This window comes from Marmota marmota, unplaced genomic scaffold, assembly GCF_001458135.2.
Source record: "Marmota marmota marmota unplaced genomic scaffold, marMar, whole genome shotgun sequence".
NCBI classification, from domain to species: Eukaryota; Metazoa; Chordata; class Mammalia; order Rodentia; family Sciuridae; genus Marmota; species Marmota marmota.
Genome location: NW_026000240.1, coordinates 34,891,882 through 34,914,114, shown reverse-complemented (window position 1 = coordinate 34,914,114; position 22,233 = coordinate 34,891,882). Strand labels below are relative to the sequence as shown.

General features: G+C 41.9%; 1 protein-coding gene across 1 annotated transcript in view; it reads left to right on the top strand.

Annotated features, from left to right (window-relative positions):
* Window positions 1–18,287, top strand: part of Rbm5 (RNA binding motif protein 5) — a 32,406-nt gene extending 14,119 nt beyond the window's left edge. Inside the window, exons 7-25 of the mRNA XM_015487165.2 lie at window positions 983–1,066; window positions 4,143–4,203; window positions 4,638–4,703; window positions 5,112–5,272; window positions 6,238–6,335; window positions 6,923–7,010; window positions 7,183–7,260; window positions 7,344–7,416; window positions 8,370–8,455; window positions 8,825–8,909; window positions 9,115–9,206; window positions 12,326–12,487; window positions 13,065–13,214; window positions 13,291–13,362; window positions 13,989–14,168; window positions 14,462–14,536; window positions 16,625–16,722; window positions 16,802–16,931; window positions 17,743–18,287. Of these exons, the coding sequence (XP_015342651.1) occupies window positions 983–1,066; window positions 4,143–4,203; window positions 4,638–4,703; window positions 5,112–5,272; window positions 6,238–6,335; window positions 6,923–7,010; window positions 7,183–7,260; window positions 7,344–7,416; window positions 8,370–8,455; window positions 8,825–8,909; window positions 9,115–9,206; window positions 12,326–12,487; window positions 13,065–13,214; window positions 13,291–13,362; window positions 13,989–14,168; window positions 14,462–14,536; window positions 16,625–16,722; window positions 16,802–16,931; window positions 17,743–17,868 (1,965 nt within the window). The 3' untranslated portion in view covers window positions 17,869–18,287. The remainder of the gene's footprint in view (window positions 1–982; window positions 1,067–4,142; window positions 4,204–4,637; window positions 4,704–5,111; window positions 5,273–6,237; window positions 6,336–6,922; window positions 7,011–7,182; window positions 7,261–7,343; window positions 7,417–8,369; window positions 8,456–8,824; window positions 8,910–9,114; window positions 9,207–12,325; window positions 12,488–13,064; window positions 13,215–13,290; window positions 13,363–13,988; window positions 14,169–14,461; window positions 14,537–16,624; window positions 16,723–16,801; window positions 16,932–17,742) is intronic.
* The last annotated feature ends 3,946 nt before the right edge of the window (window positions 18,288–22,233 follow it).

Below are 22,233 nucleotides of genomic sequence, written 5' to 3'. Positions count from 1 at the left end.
AATCTGGATATCTAACCTACTTGAATCTGTTCTGATAGTGTGAGATTACCCCCACTTCCACCATTTCCCCCCCCCTCCAAAAAAAATTAAAAAAAAAATAAAGTGCTCCTGTTAAATGAAGGCTCTTTGGGGGCAGGTGCTAGGTGTACTCTAGGCTAGATGGATTGAGCTCAGAGTTTGACCTTTTAAAGTTAAATGCCTTTTAGTCACAATGGTTGACTTGAAGGATGAGGTGGTGTACACTTTTGTGAAACTTTCCTACCCCCCTGAAGAAACTTCATTGGCCTCCTGGTTACTCATCCTGAAGCAAGTACCATCCATTCAGTGAAAAAACACATCTGTCACCTAGGACATAACATGGTTGCATTTGGCAGGAAGAAATCTCATTTAGATGTTTTAGAGTTGGTGGCATTCAGAATAGTCCTTTCTGAGAAAAGACTTATAATCAGAATCCCTTTAAAAATGAGTTCCCTTCCTTTTGTCTCCCTAAAGGACACATCCTGAAGCATGAGTTTGGGGGAAGGGGAAATATAAAAGTTATTACTTTGTTTAAGGATGGGGAACTGGGAAAAAGTGAAGCAAAACCCAAGGACACCATGTTAAGGGCTAATGCAGGAGACAGTCTCAACTGGGAGAGGTCTGTCTTCTGCTTTTGAATTAAACTGTCACTCTCAGGCAGCTTGTCAATGCTGAATGTTAGGACTTCTGTCTCTGCTGGAGACACGGCCTGGTGCATGTCAGCGTTTAGTGTTTGGCAGCTTTCTCAGCACTCCCTGACTCCGTTTACCTTTACTCCGCATCCCATTCTCTTACTGCCTATCTGAAGGATTGGATGGGCAGAGTATAGGTGGCGGTGGTTGGTCCTCCCCGTATGTTGTCCATTTAATTCCAGAGCACTGATTTTTCCGAAGTGTGCTCTGCCCTGGGAAAATGGACACATGTTCCTCACAATGGGAATAACTAATTACTTTTTTTCTTACAGAAAAAGTTGGTGATTCAAGGAAAGCACATCGCAATGCATTATAGCAATCCCAGACCTAAGTTTGAAGATTGGCTTTGTAACAAGGTAAGCATGTGTGCTCCCCAAATAAACAAAACTACTTTGCAGTTTGGCTGTTTTTCTGTTTGTTTGTTTGTTTGTTTGATATACAAACAAGGAAATTAATTAAGTGTATAATCACTAGCTCTTATTTATTATAAGGTAATTTTTGTGCTTTATGACTTAACTTGGTTCCTTCTGTGCTGGTATTAGAGGATAGAATCCACAGAACTTGAGAGATTTTGTTAGGTGGAGAGGTAGAGTTTTTTATATATATTTTGTGGGGGAACCTTTATTTTATTTGTTTGAATGCAGTGCAGGGCTTTTTGTTTTGTTTGGTTTTGGTTTTTTTAAACAGGTACAACTTTTTTTTTTTTTATGTGGTGCTGAGGATCAAACCCAGTGACTCGCACATGCTAGGCCAGTACTTTATCTACTAAGCCACAACCCCAGCCTGTGGTCAGGTTTTTAAGCCCAGAGTTTCAATTCAGACTTTAGGCCAGGCACAATGGCACACACCTAAAATCCCAGTAGCTCTGAAGGCTGAGGCAGGAGGATCACAAGTTCAAAGCCAGCCTCAGCAACTTACCAAGGCCCTAAGCAACTTAGTAAGACCCTGTCTCTGAACAAAATACCAAAAAAAAAAAAGATTTTAGGTGTGTTTCACTTTACTGTTTATTGAATCTGGTTACTCTTGTTTTTTGTTTTCACAATACTGGGGTTGTGGCTCAAGCGGTAGCGCGCTCGCCTGGCATGTGTGCGGCCTGGGTTCAATCCTCAATCCTCAGCACCACATACAAAACAAAGATGTTGTATCCGCCAATAACTAAAAAATAAATATTAAAATTCTCTCTCTCTCTCTCTCTCTCTCTCTCTCTCTCTCTCTCCTCTCTCACTCTCTGGGGATTAAACCCAGGAGTACTTACTCTATCACTAAACTGTATCCCTAGTCCTTTTTGTTTCTTATTTTGAGATTAGATAGGCCCTGAATTTATGATCCTCCTGCCTCAGACTGCTGGGTAGGTAGTATTATAGTCATGTGCCACTCTGCTTGTCTTGCTTAGTCTTTTATTTTATTTTATTTTTACTGGAGATTGAACCCAGGGGCACTCAACCACTGAGCCATAGGCGGGTGCTCTACCTCTGCACCACAACCCCAGTCCTCACTAGCCCTTTTTATATTTTACTTAGAAACAGGGTCTCACTGAATTGCTTAGGGCATTGATAAATTGCTGAGGCTAGCTTTGAACTTGAGGTCCTCCTGCCTCATCCTCTCCCTAGCACTGAGATTAAAGTCTCTTAATTTTATTTTATTTCTATGTATCTATCTATCTATCTATTTATTTATTTATTGGTGGTGCTGGGGATTGAATCCAGGGCCTTGTGCGTGTAAGGCAAGCACTCTACCTGCTGAGCTATATCCCCAGCCCCTCTTAATTTTATTAATGAAACCAGGCACAGTGGTATACACCTTTAATCCCAGCTAATCAAAAGGCTGAGATAGGATCACAGGTTCAAGGCCCATCTGAACAACTTTAGCAAAATCTTTTTTTTTTTTAAAGAGAGAATTTTTTTTTTAATATTTTATTTTTTATTTTTCGGCGGACACACATCTTTGTTTGTATGTGATGCTGAGGATTGAACCTGGGCTGCACACATGCCAAGCGAGCATGCTACCACTTGAGCCACATCCCCAGCCCCGCAAAATCTTGTCTCAAAAAAAAAAATTTTTTTTTTTTTTTAATTTTTTCTTTGTAGTTGTAGATGGACAGCATGCCTATATTTTATTTATTTTTATGTGGTGCTGAGGCTTGAACCCAGGGCTTCACACATGCTAGGTGAGCGCTCTACCATTGAGCCACCACCCCAGCCCTGTCTCAAAATTTTTTAAAAATTAAAGAGGGCTAGGAAGGCAGCTCAGTGGTAGAATATTCCCTGGGTTCAGTCACTTCCCAGGACCCCACCACCACCAAAATTGTATTAATGAAAATCCTTGGGAACCTTGATACAAGGTCTGTTAATGGACCTGACACAAGTACAGCATTTTGAACTTGACATTACTTTTTATTATTTTTGTTTGTACTAGGGATTAACCCAGGAGAGCTCTACCACTGAGCTCTGCCCCCAACCCCCCCCCTTTTTTTTTTTAACTCAGTGCAAGAGATTGAACCCAGGGCCTCACAAGGCTGTGGCCAAACAAGAGCCACATCCTCAGTTCCCCAGGCTGACCTTACATTTGTGATCTCCTGCCTCAGCCACTTATGTTGCTGGGGTTACAGGTGTTTGCCCCTGCACCTAGCTAATATTCCTATTTCGAGAATAGTCAAATTCTTTTTTCTTCATGTTTCCAGTAGGGGACTATGTAGTGTTCAGTTTATACTATGTCTGCATGTATACAGTACTCTTTCAGTATTTAAAAAAAAAAGTTGGGCTGGGAATACAGCTCAGTTGGTAGAGTGATTGCCTCTCATGCATAAGGCCCTGGGTTCGATCTCCAGCACCACCAAAAAAAAAAAAAAGCTGAGGGCAGTGGCATGCATTGGTAATTCAGCAGCTAGGAAGACTGGAGGATTGCCAGCCTCAGCATTTTAGTGAGACCTTATCTCAAAATGGAAATAAAAATGGATGGGTTAGGTAGTTCAGTGGTATAGTGTCCCTGGGTTAAATTCCCAATACCATACATGTACAAATAGAATTCTTCTTCAAAAGATAACAAAACTTGTTTATCTTGGAAATATTCACATGTCTAACATTCTAAATTTTGGGATTATCCAGGTATGGTGGCACATACCTATAATCCTAGTGGTTCAAGAAACTGAGGGAGAAGGATGGCAAATTTGAGGTCCTTCTCAAAATGGAAAATAAAAATCCCTGGGGATGTATCTCAGTGAAAAGGCACTCCTGGGTTTAATCCTCCGTACCAGAAAATAAATAAATAAAATTTTAGGTTATGCCACCTTGTCTCAGCTACGTGGTCAATTTCTGCATTTTTTATATTAGTTACTAGACTTACCTATGGCCTCATTGCTCTAACCCACATTGTTGATAGAAAGGTTGGCCTAATGTGAGAAATAATTACAGATAAAACTTTTTTTTTTTCCAGTGCTGCCTTAATAATTTCAGAAAAAGACTAAAATGCTTCCGATGTGGAGCAGACAAGTTTGGTAAGCGTGGATTCAGCTCTTTGGAAAATACAATAAAACTTGACCGTGGAATTATTATCTGTGAGCCTGAGGAAAAGAATAGATTTTAGGACATTCAAATAAGTAACTTGTATCGTTTCCTTAAGCCTTTTACCTTAGGTTGGGTAAATGCTGATGATGATTGTGAGAGCACAGAAAATTCCTTTTTTGTTTTCCAGAATTAAGTCTGCTCACTAGGTTTGCATTCTACATCTGCTTTTTGTTGGTATGCTGCCAGTTCTGCACTGGCGCAATGTTTACATTCTACATTAACCATGTCAAATTTATGATATTTTGCTATAGCCACAAGTCATTTTTTTAAAAAAAAAAAAGACTATTAGGTGTGTTTAAAATAAAAGCTTTGGGGGTTTTAATGTATTTTTGTTTGTTTTAAATGGGGTTTATTTTTCTTTTAGATTCTGAACAGGAAGTGCCCCCTGGAACCACAGAATCAGTTCAGTCTGTGGATTATTACTGTGATAGTAAGTTCAAGTTTTGACTTTTGTATTAAAAGTTGCTCTCAGTTGAAAATTTCAGTTCTTTTACTGTTTTAATGAGCAACAGCTGCTTTAGGTTGTCTCATAAAAGATTTGTTTTAGGGGCTGGGATTGTGGCTCAGTGGTAGAGTGCTCACCTAGTATATGCGGGGCCCTGGGTTCAATCCTCAGCACCACATAAAAATAAATAAATAAAACAAGGGCATTGTGTCTGACTAGAACTAAAAAAAATGAAATTTTTTTAAAAAAAGATTTGTTTTAGAATTTTCTCCATGTAAGCGTGTAAAATTCACTGGAACTCCCCAAAATGAATTTTATTTGTATTTAAACCTGTCCTGAAAAGCATTGGTGGTGGGAATGCACGTTTATGCCATTTGTCTCATTCACCCCCAGCAATCATTCTTCGGAACATAGCTCCGCACACTGTGGTGGATTCCATCATGACAGCACTGTCTCCTTATGCATCCTTAGCAGTCAATAACATTCGCCTCATAAAAGACAAACAGACCCAGCAGAACAGAGGCTTTGCATTTGTGCAGCTATCTTCTGCAATGGTGAGGTTCTATTGAATCTTTTAAAAAGAATTAATTTTGCCCTGGGGGATGGAGCTCAGTGGTGTGCTTGCATGTGGAAGCCTTGGGTTTGATCCCCAGCACCAAAATAATAAAAGAAACAGTTTTAAGAGGCAAACGTAGTGGCACACTTGTAATCCCAGTGGCTCAGGAGGTTGAGGCATGAAGATTGTAAGTTCAAAGCGAGCCTCAGTAACTTAGCAAGCCCCTAAGCAACTCAGCAAGACTCTGTCTCTAAATAAGATACCAAAAAGGCCTGGATCTGTGACTCAGTGGTTAAAGCACCCCTGGGTTCAATTCCTGGTACCAGGGGGGAAAAAAAAAAGAGGCAAACAGTTCATCCAATTTTGATCATATTGTATTTGAGGCTCCTGGAGTCTAAGGTTCATGCTTATAAACAGTTTTTCAGTGCTAAATTAAGGGACTTACGTCTTTGATAAGTAGCAAAAATAAGGCATGTGCTTTAAGAGAACTAAAGTTTGAGCCACAGTTTAGTCCTTCATGCTTTATTTTATATTGATTTTGTTCCTTTACTAATACTGGATACCTTCATGTCCTGGGGGTATTTCATTCCTCAAGATTTCATATCTGCAAACACAATAGGAAATCACTAGCCGCGTGCAGTGGTACACACCTATACTCCTGGTGGCTTGGGAGGGCTAAAACAGGAGAATCTCAAGGTTGAGGACAGGCTCAACAACTTAGTGAGAAGTTCAAAATTAAAAAGAACTGGGATGTAACTCATTGGTGAAAAGAAAAGAAATCATTGTTGTTGGTGGTTTGGTTTTATTTTGTTTTGGTTTCCCTTTTTCTTTTGACAGTATTGGGGATTGAACCCCCAGGTTCTTTCTTGCTAAGTTGCAGAAGCTGGCCTTATTTCTTATATGGGGTAGAGGGTAGAAAGAGAATTATGTGACAAAATTGTTTTTCTTCACATTCTTCTCTAGGATGCTTCTCAGCTGCTTCAAATATTACAGAGTCTGCATCCTCCTTTGAAAATTGATGGGAAAACTATTGGAGTTGATTTTGCAAAAAGTGCCAGAAAGTGAGTGACTTTGCTCTCCTTATTTCAAACTACTGCATCTGCACACTTGTTGATGCTTCACCAACTGTACTTGAAGTCCATGTTTGTAACTCTTCTTGTTAGTTATAGGCTAAGAGTGAGTTGATTTTCTACTCTTAGAGCTTATTCCAGTTGATGATGGTTGTCAGAAATGGTTTCAAAACAGGACAAAGGCAAAGCATGGCAGATGGGTTGAGAACATGTTCTGTGCAAACTGTAGCAGTATAATGCAAGCCCATCTGGAAATAATCCTTTCATGCCATAGCATGCTAGTAACTTCATGTACATAGTGTTTCAGTCTAGTGCTGTAAATTTCCCTTTTCTAATATCATTACTCATCCAACAGATGTCTTTAGATAGCACTTTGAAGAAGAGCAGTGATATATAACAAAAGACACTTGCCTACTAAGAAACTGGTCCACCAAGACCCTTCCCCTGTGAAATGTGGCCTTGTCCACATTTAAGAGCTGACAAAAGACTGGTGTCAATCACTACTCCTTTGGTAGTATTTGGGCACTAATTGGAACAAACTGAGATAGAATCATATGATTGGATCTTTGTGGTTTCAGAGACTTGGTCCTCCCAGACGGCAACCGGGTCAGCGCCTTCTCTGTGGCTAGTACAGCTATTGCTGCTGCTCAGTGGTCATCCACCCAGGTAAGAGAAAGGATCTTTTTGCTTGGGATGTGTTCATGGTCCCAAATGAAGTCTCCTGTGGTATGTGAAATAGAAGCTCTCTCTGTTGAAATTTTTAGAGGATGCCTCCAAGCTTTTTTACTTGATATCCACTAAGTTTGTCTTTGACTGCTTTTCATTTAACATTTTGCAGTCTCAAAGTGGCGAAGGAGGCAGTGTTGACTACAGTTACCTGCAGCCAGGACAAGATGGTTATGCCCAGTATGCTCAGGTAGGTGGATTTGAACATCATTCAATGTCTACTCTGTAGAGTATGTCTGAGAATAGCAGATTTAATGGTGGGCTTTTCTTCAGTACTCACAGGATTACCAACAGTTTTATCAACAACAGGCTGGAGGATTGGAATCTGATGCATCATCTGCAGCAGGTAGTAAACTTCATCTCCTTTTTGGCTTTTATTTAAACAATTATGGTTGAGGAAATATGACAAGGTATCTTAACTAGACCCAAAGCCAGAAGTTCATATCCCTGCAAGAATGTGAAGGTATATTCATTGCTGTTACCATGTGCCCAAAGTTCTGGCAAAGGTTAGGGTTGTTGGTGTACATCAAGAGCAAATATGTGGGCTGGGGTTATAGCTCAGTTGGTAGAGTGCTTGCCTCGCATGCATAAGGCCCTGGGTTCAGTCCCTAGCACCCTCTCCGCTCCCCGCCCCGCAAAAAAAAGAGCCAGTATGTAATGAAAAGTTTTATTCTTGATATTCAGCTCTTTCACATCTCCATGTTAGAACTCATAAGTGCCTATAGAAGTTCAGGTGAGCAAAGAGAGCTGAGAGGCTTTAAAGTGGTGCTCTAATATCAGTCAGAAGAGTCAAGAAGCCTCTGCTTAAGTTTTTGTTCCAGAATTATAAAAGCCTTGTGCTCCAGTCTTTTCTCAACCCAGAGCAAATGCAGCTTTTTTTTTTCTTCCTTCTTAGCCATCATACAGAATCCTTAACTTTGAATATTATATTTAAATAGGATTTTAAGAAGATGAAAGTGTCATAGATTCCAGGGTCCTTAGCAGGAACTAAATTAGTAAGAACTGACATACAAGGACAGAAGGCTAAGCTGGGTATGGTTGTGCACACCTGTGATCCTAACTACTAAGGAGGCTAAATTAGAAGGATTTCAAGTTTGAGGCCCGCTTTAGCAACTTAGCAAGACCCTATCTCAAATAACTAAAAGGTCTAGGGATATAACTCACTGGTGAAGTGCCCACGTTCAGTCTCATACCACTATTGAGGGGAGATAACAGACTGAAGACTGGATTGGGTTTTACAGTTACAGAGAGTTGGCTTGAAGTTTAATGCCTAAGCTCTTCTAACCTCTTTATCATCAGGCACCACAGTGAACACCACCTCAGCAGCTGTGGTATCCCAGAGTCCCCAGTTGTATAATCAGACTTCCAATCCACCTGGCTCTCCGGTAATCCTGTCTTCTTAAATAGAGAATGCAAGGCTGTTGGGGAAACTTTGTGTTGCTGTACAAATACTGTCTTTCCTACTATATAAACCAGGATTGAATAATATGCATTCCAGTTTTATAATTTTATTGTATGTATGTGCATATGTTTTAAATATAAAACTCCAAATGGAGTGTGTTTATACTTTGTGCATGCTTCAACTCGACCCTTAAAAAGAAAGTTATTAGTATGTATTCTGCTGAAGGATTGTCTTCGATCCTTGCTGCAGTATGTCTTGTCAGGGGAGCCCTTCCTCCTGGATGATTGCAGTGGTTTAGTTCTCTTAAAAGACTTTACAGTTGAAATTATATTGAAGCTGCTGTTCTTTCCAGACTGAGGAAGCACAGCCTAGCACTAGCACAAGTACACAGGCCCCAGCTGCTTCCCCCACTGGTGTAGTTCCTGGTACCAAATATGGTAAGCCAAACCTCATGGGACTGTTGACAGTTGGAAGGTCCTAGTTGTGTCTTTGTTTAATAAAAGTTCCTCTCCCATTGTGGGTATCAGAGGGACACTTGGGGATGTGAGAAAAAGAACATTAAGACCTGCTTCATCTTACTGGCTTAAAAATATAGCCAGTTTCTTACCTGGAATGACTATGTGCTGAATTTTGTCTTTGCAGCGGTACCTGACACATCCACTTACCAGTATGATGAATCTTCAGGATATTATTATGATCCAACAACAGGGCTCTACTATGACCCCAACTCACAAGTAAGTGTGCTGTTTTACCTCTCAGCTTCAATAGAAGTACCTTAGTATATTTCTGAGGCATGAGATAAAATATTCCCTGGTTAGGAGTATGTAACTCAGATAAGTTGTTTTTATTGAATCCCAAGATAAGTTTTAACTTCTTCAAAGCCACCAAGATATGGACTGGAAATAAAGGTCAATTAGTAGAGTGCTTGCCTCACATGCTCAAGGTCCTGGGTTCAATCCCCAGCACCACAAAAAAAAAAAAAAAAAAAGTCCTTCAAAGCCACCAAGGTGTAATTTTTATTTTAGGATTTACATTTTTTTTTTTTTTTTTAAGGTTAAAAAAATGTTTTGAGGACTGGAGATGTAGCTTAGTGGTAGATTACTTGCCTAGCATGTACAAGGCACTAGGTTTAATCTCCAGTACCATTAAAAAAAAAAAAAAGTCTTGAGGTATAATGTTCATGTAAAGAAATACACAAGATTCAAGTGTGGCCAGGATAGTGACACATGCTTGTAATAATTCTAACTACTTGGGAAGCTGAGGCAAGAGGTTTTCAAATCCAAGGCCACCCTGGACAAGTTAGACTCAGTCTCAAAGTAAAAGCGGCTAAAACCTGGCACAGTGAAGTCTGAGGCAGGAGGATTGCAAATTCAAAGCCAACCTCAACAACTTACTGAGACCCTATCTCAAAATGAAAAAGGGATGGGGATGAAGTTCAGTGATAAGTGCCAGTGAGTTCAATTCCTGGTTCCTAAATAAATAAAAGTTTTCAGAAATAAAAATAGCTAGGGATGTAGCTCAGTAGTAAAGCACCTTTGGGTTTAATCCCTAGGGCCACACACACACAAAAAGACTGAAGTGTGCAATTCTTCCAAAATTTGCATGGATAACATATTTATACCATCACTGAGAACATTCTCGGCCTACCTGAAAGGTCCCTCAAACCTCTTGCCAGTCAGCACTCTTTCCCTTTAGTAACCACTATTCTGATTTTTGTTATCAGAGATAATTTTGTCAAGATTTATGTAAAGAGCCAGGCACAGTATGCATACCTATAATCCCAGCAGCTCGGGAGCTGAGGCAGGAGGATTATAAGGTCAAAGCCAGCCTTGGTAACTTATCGAGGCCCTAAGTAAGCAACTCAGTGAGACCCTGAGTCTAAATAAAATACGAAAAGGGCTGGGGAAGTGGCCCAGTGATCAAGTGACCAGTACCCAAAAAAAGATTTTTGTAAAGACCTAGCTAGAAGATTTTAATTGTGGTTTTCTCCTTGTTTTTTTGTTTTTTCAACTGAGATAAAATACACATAAAAAACAGAAACCACCATTTTAACCATTTAGAGTTTGTAACTCAGTAGTTTTTACTGTATTCCTACTGTCATGCCACTGTCTTAATTCCAGAATATTTTCATCACCCCAAGGAGAAACCCTATACCTATTAAATAGTTACTCCATATTCCCTCCCCACCTCTGCCCAGTAATCACTAATCTACTTTTTGTCTCTGTGGATTTACCTGTTTTAGACATTGCATATACATAGAATCCAACAGTATGTGTCCTTTTGTATATGACTTCTTTCAATTTTTTTCCAGAGAGGAGGGGCTACTAAGGATTGAACCCAGGGGTACTTTACCACTGAGCCATATCCCCAACCCTCATTTTCTGTTTTAAAACAGGTTCTCACTAAGTTGCTTAGGATCTCACTAAGGTGCTGAGATTGGCCTTATACTTGAGATTCTCCTGCCTCAGCCTGCTGAGATGCTAGGATTACAGCACCATCATACCAGCTTCTTTTACTTAGCATGCTTCTGTATTGAGGATAGAAATTTAACAGATCTGTGTAATGATGCTTTATTTTTAGTGATGTACATAACTTCTAAAATAGGAAAGCAGGGCTGGGGATGTAGCTCAGTAGAGTGCTTGCCGTGCATGCACAAGGTCCTTGATTCAATCCCCAGCACTGCAAAATAAAAAGCAAGAAAGAAAAGCAACTTTAACACTCCATAAATAAATATTTTATGACCAGCAACTATATATATAGAATAGTAAAATAAGTACTTTTAACAAGAACTTGGCATTGAGAGCTTGTGGATTCTGAGAAGGGAAGCGTGAAGCTGTGTGCCACCAGTCTGCAGTTCTTTCACTCTGATTTGTGCAGTCTGGCCATTTCCCTAACATCTCTCCTTGGTGTACTTCTGTTACCTTCCCCAGAGGAAACATAACTGACACTCTCTCTTTTGTCCGTGTTGAGCAGGTAGTGAGTGACAAAAATAAAGGAGAGAAAGATGCCATCTGTACTCTGTTGTAACTTCTGTTGAGTTCAGGTTTCTTTACCATACCTCCTTCTAGGCTCCCTAGCTAATGTTCACACTCTCTGATTTCCTGGAGATTCAAAGGATTCTACATGACTGAGCCTAGTGAAGAGCTATTAACTAGTTTTCACAGAAGATGTGCGTCTCATGACATGTCCATCTGTTCTGGCGACCTGGTTTGTGTAAATGGTGTTGTCTCTGTAAAGGAGTGAGACAGTGCTATTTGGGTAGACTTTGGTTTTTGTTTGTTTGTTTGTTTTGGTGGTGCTGGGGTTTGAACCCAGGGCCTCGTGCATGCAAGGCAAGCAAGCACTCTACCAACTGAGCTATATCCCCAGCCCTGGGTAGACTCTTTAGTAGAAGAAATTATATTTTACTTTAACCCTAGAAGTTTCACATTGCTTTGCTAGATGACTCATCATCCTCAAGTATTCCAAGGTGTATCATAGGTCATTTATAAGTAGGAAATATCACTAGTTTGTAACATATTTTATATTTTTATGGTTTTCTTGTGGGGGGTGGGTACCAGGGTACTGGGGATTGAACCCAAGGGCACTTTACCACTGAACCACCTCCCTTTTTTTTTTTTTTTTTTTTTTGACAAAAACAATATTAACCTGCTCTTTGTCATTGACCTGACAGAATATTTCTTTTAAGTTTACATAGCAGGGCTTGAGACATAACTCAGTGGTAGAACACTTGCCTAGTTGATATAGTGCCCTGGGTTCAATCTTCCATACCATTTAAAAAAAAAGAAAAGAAAAGAAAGTTGACATAACATCAGAAACCTTCATTAATTGTACTTTTTTTTTTTTCTTCTAGTACTACTATAATTCCTTAACACAGCAGTATCTTTACTGGGATGGAGAAAAGGAGACCTATGTGCCAGCTGCGGAGACTACCTCCCACCAGCAGACGGGTCTGCCTCCCACAAAAGAGGGGAAGGAGAAGAAGGAGAAACCCAAGAGCAAAACAGCCCAACAGGTAAGAATATGACCACCCTGGGACCCTTAATTCTCTCCTTGGGTTGTCTGAACAGCTTACTTCTTTATTTTTGTGTTGTAGCACTTTGGTCAGCTTTATTTAGATTCTTAAAAACTGGACTGAGCCAGGCGTGATGCTGTACTCCTGTAATCCCAGCAACTCAGGAGTCTGAGGCAGGAGGATCACAAGTTCAAGGATAGTGTAAACAACCTAGTGAGAACCTGTTTGAAAAACTAAAAGGGGCAGGGGATGTGGCTTAGTGGCTAAGGACTCTTGGGTTCAATCCCTGGTACCAAAAAAAAAAGAAGGGATTTAGCTCAGTGGTAGAACACTTGCCTAACGTGTAAGAACCTGGGTTTGAAGCCTGACATAACAAAACAAAACCATCCTGGAAGTGTCATGGGCTTTCAAGAAGTTTTCATGTGTTTATATGTTATGGTATCTATGGAAATATTTGTAGGAAGAGGTAAAAGAGGGTTTGTTATACCTCATGTGATTGAGATAAGATCCTTAATGGTTCATTGCAGTGATACAAGGTACTGAATGTTTTTTGATGGTGCTTGTTGTTTGACATTAGATTGCCAAAGACATGGAACGCTGGGCTAAGAGTTTAAACAAGCAAAAAGAAAATTTTAAAAACAGCTTTCAACCAGTCAATTCCTTGAGGGAAGAAGAAAGGAGAGAATCTGCTGCAGCAGATGCTGGCTTTGCTCTCTTTGAAAAGAAGGTAATGATAGGAATGATCACACTTCCTAGTGGGAGCCTATGTAAAACTTGAGGCTTATCGCTTATTCTGTTCCCAGGGAGCCTTAGCTGAAAGGCAGCAGCTCATCCCAGAATTGGTACGAAATGGAGATGAGGAGAACCCCCTCAAAGTAAGAAAATATCACTTGCATTTTAAAGATCATATATGTAATTTGTGTGTGGATTTGAGTTTCAACTACATCTTGGCTAATGTGATTTCTACTTAAAAATGGATGTGGTCTTTGTGGGTATTTGGAACAGTTTCTACACATAGAGTCCATTACAAGGGATTTGTTTTCTATGTTTGAAAACAGGTGAGGTGAAGCAATAATGAAGCCCAAATTCTAAGCTCCATTAATTGAGTTTTGTTTCATCTGTAAATAGAAGTTTTAATGGTGTGAAAAGAGAAAAATTAGATAAGAAAAACCTGTATTGGGTAGATTATTGGTCCAGCCTGGCTGTTAACTCTTGATCTGTTGTTGTATTGGAGGGTTTTGTACATGATTGGTGGTTTGAAAACACTCATCCAAGACCATGTTTCTTGGGTTCCAGGAGGGTTAGTACCAGGAGGTTATCGGGCCCCATACTTAAGGACTGCTCTATACAGTTGATGAATAAAATGTAATTCACTATACTGAAGGATGACACAGTAATGAGGATTTTCTCAAGTTTTGGATTAGGCATCACTTTATCCATATACATAGCAATTACTGTCTTCCTGTTTTGCATTTCCAATGACCCATTCTTTTGTCCCCAGAGGGGTCTGGTTGCTGCTTACAGTGGTGACAGTGACAATGAGGAGGAGCTGGTAGAGAGACTTGAGAGTGAGGAAGAGAAGCTGGCTGACTGGAAGAAGATGGCCTGCCTGCTTTGCCGTCGCCAGTTCCCAAACAAAGATGCCCTGGTCAGGCACCAGCAGCTCTCAGACTTACACAAGGTGACCTCGCTTGCTTCCCAGAAGCTGATTGGAAATGGGGAAGGGAGGTAGTGAGATGATGAGAGTGCCCTGACCTTGGTGAAGGTTTGTTAAATTCCTCTGTTGAATGGTTATATGGAAGTATAGAATGGAGGGGAGCCTTACATCTCCACACTCTGCAGGTGCTGGTTTTGATGCTATGGTGTATTGAATTATGTTTTGGCGTTTAGAACACAATAGATAGTACTAATGTTATGACATCTCACATTAGGATGGCCTGAATTCTAACTGTGTCTATAAAATCTCTTGTATAGCAAAACATGGACATCTACCGACGATCCAGGCTGAGTGAACAGGAGCTGGAAGCCTTGGAGCTGAGGGAGAGAGAGGTGAATCAGAAACAATGTGCCACTAGGAAGGATATCTGCCTTTAGCACTTTTTGTTTTGATTTTGCTTTGGTTGGTTGGTTGAAACTGGGTCTTGCTATGTTACCCAGGCTGTCCCTGAACTCTTAGTCTTAAGCCATCCTTCTCCCTCAGCCTCCTGAGTAGCTAGGACTGTGGGTATATACCACCGTGCCCAGGTTGCCTTTAACTTTTATTTATAGCATTTAATTTCAGGTCCCTGGGGCAGGATAAAAAGATTTCTAACACACTTGTCACCTAACCATTGTAGCTCATGTAGACTGGACACAGGCTTTATGTATTTGTGAGCCCCACACTGTACCTTCATGGTGGTACACAAGACCAGCACAACTTCAAGACTGCTTATAGGTACAAAATGTCAAATACTCACTGGTGACAAACACTTGTTTTTTTTCAAGGGAAGAATGTTCTTATTTGGCCGGGCCAGGGAAGCCTTCATGGGTGATGAGGGAGGCTTTAAACAGGCTTAGGAGCTAGCAGGGACATGAGATGATTGCAGATGATACGGAAGGAAGGGATAGGCAGGGCATGGCATGCAAGGCTGAAGACAATGATAGAAAGCTGCAATAATGGGCAAGCATTTGGTGCTGGTGGTTGATAAGGCAGATTGGGGACTAGGCAGCCTGGGGTGGGTTGTTTATTTTGTTTTGCTTTCCTCCAGTACTAAATATAGAACCCAGGCATACTTTACCTCTGAGCTATATCCCCAGCCCCTTTTTAAAATTATTTTGAGACAGATTCTTGCTACATTGCTGAGGCTGGCTTCAAACTTGCAGTTCTCCTGTCATGGTCTCCAGAGTTGCTGGAATGACAAGCATGCATCACCATGCCTACTTCAGACAGGGATTTTTGTTGTTGTTGTTTTAATTTTTTAAACTTTATTTTATTAGTTTACTTTTTTATATGGTGCTAAATAAAGACTGTGGGTTAGAAATTTTCTATCCTGAGAAAATTTTGAAGTGTCTTAAATTTTTTTTTTAGTTGTAGTTGGACATAATACCTTTATTTCACTTATTTTTATGTGGTGCTGAGGATCGAACCCAGGGTCTCGCAGGTGCAAGGCAAGTGCTCTACCGCTGAGCCACAACCCCAGCCCCTGAAGTGTCTATATTTTAAGGCTTTTGCTTTTCCCTTTTTCCCACTGGTTATGGTGCCGTCTCCCCAGGGACTGTTGGGTAGGTCTGGAAGCCTCATTGAACTTGGAACTTAAAACCAGGCCCAAGGGCTGGGAGTAGCTCGTTGGTAGAGTGCTTGCCTAATACATGTAAGGCACTGAGTTTAGCACCACATTAAAAAATAATAAAGTAAAATTAAGGTACTGTGTCTGTCTACAACTAGATAGATAGATAAATAGTTTTTTAGTTGGTTGACCTTTATTTATTTACCTATATGTGGTGCTGAGAATCAAACCCGGTGCCTCACACATGCTAGGCAAGCACTGAGCCACAACCCCAGCTCTAAAAAAAAATTTTTTTTTAAAGACTCAAAAGCCAAAACTCTATAGCTGGGCACAGTAGCACATACCTGTAATCCTAGCATCTCAGGAGGCTGATTCAGGAGGATCACAAGTTCAAAGCCAGCCTCAGCAACTTAGTAAGGCCCTAGGTAACTTAGCAAGATCCTGTCTCAAAATAAATAAGGCCTGGGGATGTAGCTTAGTGATTAAGCACACCTGGGTTTAATTCCCAGTACTAAAAAAAAAAAAAAAGCCAGGCTTCATACTGCTGGATGTTGTGATACATGTCTGTGATCCCAGCAACTCAAGAGGCTGAGGCAGGAGGATCTCAGTGTCGAGGCCAGCCTCAGCAATTTAGCAAGGCCCTAGGCAACTTGGAGAGACCTTATCTCAAAAATAAAAAGGACTGGGGTTGTGGCTCAGTATTTGAGCACCTCTGAGTCAATCCCCAGTACCTAAAAAAACAAAATAAATAATAATGTAAAATAAAAACTTTATAAAAAGCCATGCTCCAGATTAAAAATAGTCTAGATGCATTTAACTATTAACAGGCTGGAGTCTGAATATTTCTAATGTTGTTTTTTCTTCCATGTAGATGAAATATCGAGATCGGGCTGCAGAAAGACGAGAGAAGTATGGCATTCCAGAACCTCCAGAGCCCAAACGCAAGAAGCAGTTTGATGCTGGCACTGTGTATGTGATGTGCACCATTTTCCAGTTCATTAGCTGGGGCTCTAGCTGTTTTAAGTAACTGTGTGTTTGCCACTGGCAGGAATTACGAGCAGCCCACCAAAGATGGCATTGACCACAGTAACATTGGCAACAAGATGCTGCAGGCCATGGGCTGGCGGGAAGGCTCGGGCTTGGGAAGAAAGTGTCAAGGCATCACAGCTCCCATTGAGGTAAGCAATAGGAGTGGGCATCATGTAGATGCTGGGTTTATAGGCCTTGTTGAAAAAATGAGAAGAGAGAAAAGTGCCCAGAAAGCCTGGGATATACTAGCAGCTTTACCTTAGCACAAGACTTGCCAGTCATGTTGTCACCCTCCTTATATCTTTCAAAATTAAAATTTAAGACGCGTGTGCTGGCATACACCAGTGATTTGGGAGGCTGAAGGAGGAGGATCACAAATTCGAGGACAGCCTGGAGTGTATCTCAGTGATTGAGACCCTCTAGGTTAAATCCTCAATGCTACCCCCATCCCCAGTTCCTAAATTGGTCATAGTCCAGATTGAGACATAATTTCAGGATCATAGGCTCTCATGCACTGGCCTAAGCAAGAGCTCCATCTACCAGTGATTGCTTCCACACTGTCCTGACACAGTACAGCTTAGACATTTACAGACCATGTTTATCCTTTGCATGTGAGTTTTGCTGACATTGGCTATCCTGTGGTAATTTATGCCTATAATTATCAGGTCTGCCCCAGGCTTCACTGGAGTGCTTTGGGTTCCTTACAAAGCATAGATATTTGCTTGAGCAGTCATGAGGATGGGATATGGCTTCACTTAGCTGTTTTCTGTAGTCCATTTTATTATTCCAGTCTTTAAACCTACCCCAGGTCTCCAGCGTAGAATCCTTGCCTTCATATAAACTTAGCATCTCCTGGTGGGTGGTCCTGCTTGGGAAGAAATGGGTTGGATGAGAGATGGAAATAATCCACACTCTACCTGCCAGCTGCTAACAGTTGTTTGGTTGGTTTTGTTTCCCCAGGCTCAAGTCCGGCTAAAGGGAGCTGGCCTGGGAGCCAAAGGCAGTGCATATGGGTTGTCAGGTGCCGATTCCTACAAAGATGCTGTCCGGAAAGCCATGTTTGCCCGATTCACTGAAATGGAGTGAGATTGTAAGAGAAATGACAAGGAGCTCCAAGGAGTGCAAGGAGTGGACCATGTCCTGAATTCACTCTTATGCCTAAGGGCATGCCTTGTGCTGTTAATAGTGTTTTAGGGTGAACCACTTCATTCTTCAGGGTTCTCCCTCCCACTTAAAAAGAGCTCCCTTATGTGGTTATCTGGTAAATGGCCTTCCTTCCCGTGCTAGGGCCTTGTGAATAGACCAGAGGGGACAGTGGGCTTTTTATACTTCCGTGTACATAGTGTAATGTAGTGTATTTTACATGTGTAATCTATGTTGTGATCCCTCCTTCCTGGGGGTTTGAGATGCCCTAGGTGGTGACACTGAAGTCACCTCTGTCATTTGTCCTGTGATGTCTTTTCTTGGCAGAAGCCTTGTGTATATTTGTATATTACACATTTGTACAGAATTTTGGAAGATTTTCAGTCTAGTTGCCAAATCTGGCTCCTTTACAAAAGAAATACCTTGAAAAAATGGGTGTCCTGTGTCTCTTTATTCCTAGATGAGTGGGTGGGTAAAGCAAGTCTGAGCTAGTCAGGTCTAGTGTTTTTTAAATAAGCAGTATTTTATGCTATTTCCTTGTCCCCATCATTCATGGTTAGTTTTTTGCTTATTTGTTTTTGCAATTCTAGGGACTAATCCAGGGCCTCAGAATGCTAGATGAGCACTCTACCACTGAACCATACTCCCAACATCAAGTTCAGATTTATATATATATATATAAAAAAATAGGATTGAATCCAGGGGCACTTAACCATTGGCATATGCCACTGGTCCCGGCTTCATGTTCAGATTTTTAAGTTTGAGAGTTTAACATGTTTTAAGACTATATGGAAAATCAACCATAACTCCACTTACCTTCTGTCTTCTCAACTGCTGAGAGGGTTCTCCAGGATATTGCAGGGCTTTCTATTCTTGATAGTGTCATCCCATCCTTGTCTCCAGCACCAGGGAAGAGACCATGTTTGAGGAAGACAGAAAGTATGCCTGGGTGGCAGAGACTTTTCTGAGGACCAGGTGACTCGATAGGTTCTCGAATTGCCTTATCTGTCCTAATAATTCTTGAGCTCCATAGATTTTGTATATAATCAGGGAAGGCAGCCTTTTCTTGAAACTTGTTCTAGACTTCGTGGCTTTTGTGGATGGTCACATTTTCTTAGGGCAAGCCTGGCCCTTAAACAGTTGAAAATAGGATGAACTTCCAAGACACAGGTCCACCCCCAGCCTCCTCAGTGATGCCTTGGAGTGTTTGAGCGTAACTCTAGCTTTGTGAGGGAGAGAGAAGTAAATGCAAAAGCCCCAAGTATAGGTTTTCAGAAAGCCATGAGAACCTCACAAGGCCCCAAGTTTCCAAAGGCCAGATAGGGTATGTATGTGCCAGACTAGTGTAGGGTAGGCACTCTTGAAAACAGATTGGCCCCACCACTGATGCCTCAGGGAAGATGCTGGTGTTCCAGCACTGAGCAGCAGTCACAAGCAGCCTAATTAGCTGAATCTGACACTCAGCATGGACAGCTCTTCAGGTGAACACAAGCATAATGGGCTGTAGGAAGCTCTTAATTATGTGCACCCAATACATCAAAGCTTGGGTGACAGCTTTTTTTTTTTTTTTTTTTGGAACAGGGGTTGAATTTAGGGGCACTCAACCACTGAGCCACATCCCCAGCCCTATTTTGTATCTCATTTGGAGACTGGGTCTCAGTTGCTTAGCACCTCATTGTTGCTGAGGCTGGCTTTGAACTCATGAGCCTCCTGTCTCGGTCTCCTGAGCTGCTGGGATTATAGGTGTGTGCCACTGCACCTGGCCTGGGCAAAAGCTTTTTTTATCTAGGGGAGCCAGCCCTCTCATCAGTCATGTTCAGCATTGGGTTGGTTTCCCCACACCAGGAAAGGCACTTGTAACCCTCCCTCTCTGCTTGGTGGTATTCTCTATGCCTCTATACGGACTGCTCTGGACCATAGCATCTGCTGTCAGCAATGCAGGCCTTTCTTATGACATGAAATTGAGGGTTCCTGCTGGGTGTTGTGGCACACACCTGTAATTCCAGAAGCTGAGGCAGGAATATTTCAAGTTTGAGGACAGCCTCAGCAATTTAGCAAGACCCTGTCTCAAAATTTAAAAAAAAAACAAAAAACAGGCATGGTAGTACATGCCTATAATCCCAGTGACTGGAGGCTGAGAGGATCAAAAGTTCACTAGTAGCCTCAGCAATCTAGTGAGGTCCTAAGCAATTGAGAAGAACCTGTCTCAAAGTACAAAATAAAAAGGCCTGAGAATGTGGCTCAGTGGTGATGTACATTTTGGTTAATCCCTAGTACCAAAAAATTGAGGGTGTAGTTCATTGATTTTAAAAAATGGGGGTTCCTGTGACTATGAGTATCCGAGCCAGCTTTTCAGAGAAGCTGGAGACGCCCTCTGGTTTTTTTCAACCTGTTCTATAGCCACACCTGTCACCAACCTATCTAGCCAAGTAACTGCAGCTATCATCCCTACTTTTTTTTTTTTTTTTTTTCCCCCTGGTATTGGGGATTGAACCCAGAAGTGCTTTACCACTGAGCCACATCTCCAACCCTTTTTAATTTTTCATAGTTTGAAGCTAATTTAGCAAGAACCTATCTCAGTCTCCTGAGTAGCTGGGATTACAGGATCACATCATGCCCAACTCCAAAGTTCTTTGTTTCTATTTTGTGATACTGGAACACAGGCATTTCTACCACTGAGCTACATCCCCAGCACTTTTTTTTTTTTTTTTTTGAGTCTCAGTTGCCAAATCTGGCCTTGTGATCTTCCTGCCTCAGCCTCCTGAATCCCAAGATTTACAGGGTTGTGCCACTGTGCCTGGCCGGTCCCAGTTCTTTAGATTTTGACATGCTAAATCTTGGGGCTCAGATCCCTGAGGACCTGAGGCTGAAGTCCAGGGCAGGCATCCTCCATCAAGACTGGCTTCAACCCCAGGCCCTGAGATGGGTATGCTCAGTTCTGCCTACCCACAGAGCTGCCATTCCTCCTAACTATGCCTGATGTGGAACTGCTGAGAGCAATATAAACTTCCCAATGAGGGAAACCTAAATCCCAAATTTGGAAGGGGATTTTGATGACCTAGAGAGAACCTCCAGGGTTCCTGAAGTCCAGACTGCCCTTGGCTGGAACAGCTGCTGTGGTGTGCAGAGCTTTGAGGGCTCTCCAGGAGCAGCTGTCATGGCTATGCATCAAACAAGTTTCAAAGCCCAGATGAGCAGCCAGGCCTGAGCTAAGCTCCCTAAGCATGCATAGTCTGGCTAGGGGTCTCAAGGGCGCCCGGAGCCCAGCCACCCTTATTGGGGAGCAGCGGGGTGCAGGGGAGGTTGGGAAACAAATGTCTTCAGAGAGGTGGGGTATGGAAAAAAAATTGCTGGAGACAGGTCCCTAGAGGGGAGTACTGTGCTGCTGCTGTCCACCAGGTGGCAGCACTCCATTATCTTACTGGCCAGGCTGGTTTTCATAGTGGTAGTGGGAGGGTGTCCTACTAAGTCCTGAGGTACTGGAGGTTCTCAAAACCTCTTCTCAGGTCTCTGAGATTCAGAAAGACATGACAAAAATTTGTGCCTTAAAGCTCCTTTTGTGGAATCAGGTAAGCTCCCAGGCTGCTGGCACTATTTCCTGAGGATCCCCTTCTCCCCATCAAAGATCCCCACTGGTTAGAAGGGGAAGTTGTCTCCATAGCACCCAGATGAGGGCAAGAGCTAGGCTGGCCATGTGCATACTAAGTGCTTCAGTCTCTTAGCAATTCTTGCCAACCTAGATAAATAATTTCTCTGGTCGATAAAATGCATTTCTGCCTCTCACACTCCCTTTACCCATCTGCGTAATTATTGACTCTCACAGAAATACTCTTGACAGAACTCATATCAGACTTGCAGTTTCTTTTTCTACAGCCCATGGAGCTGCAGACAAACTTGCCCAGGGCTCCCGGGTGGAAGCAGGGAGTGTCCACATGTCCTCACCACAGCCTCCCAAAAGGTGACAGGAGGGAGTAAGACCCTGGGTTAAGATCAGAGCTCTATCTGGAGTAGGTCATACCTAGCCAGAAAACTTTCCAGCAGGACAGACAGACCAGGGACAGGTCCTGCTTAGTCCAAGCACCACTTGCATGCAGTTTAAAGTGGAAGAGCAGTTGCTGGAGGTTACTAGGTTGGCTGTTTACAGGTGAACACTGAACCTGGATTTCAGTCTGGATGGTCCACCCAGTTGACCCACGGTTCTAAGAGTTCCATGGAAATGGGTCCTCCTGTATCAATAAGGTCAGGCTCCAGCACTGACGCACTCCAATCCTGAAATGAGCTGGGCCTTAGAACCCCCAACACCCTGGA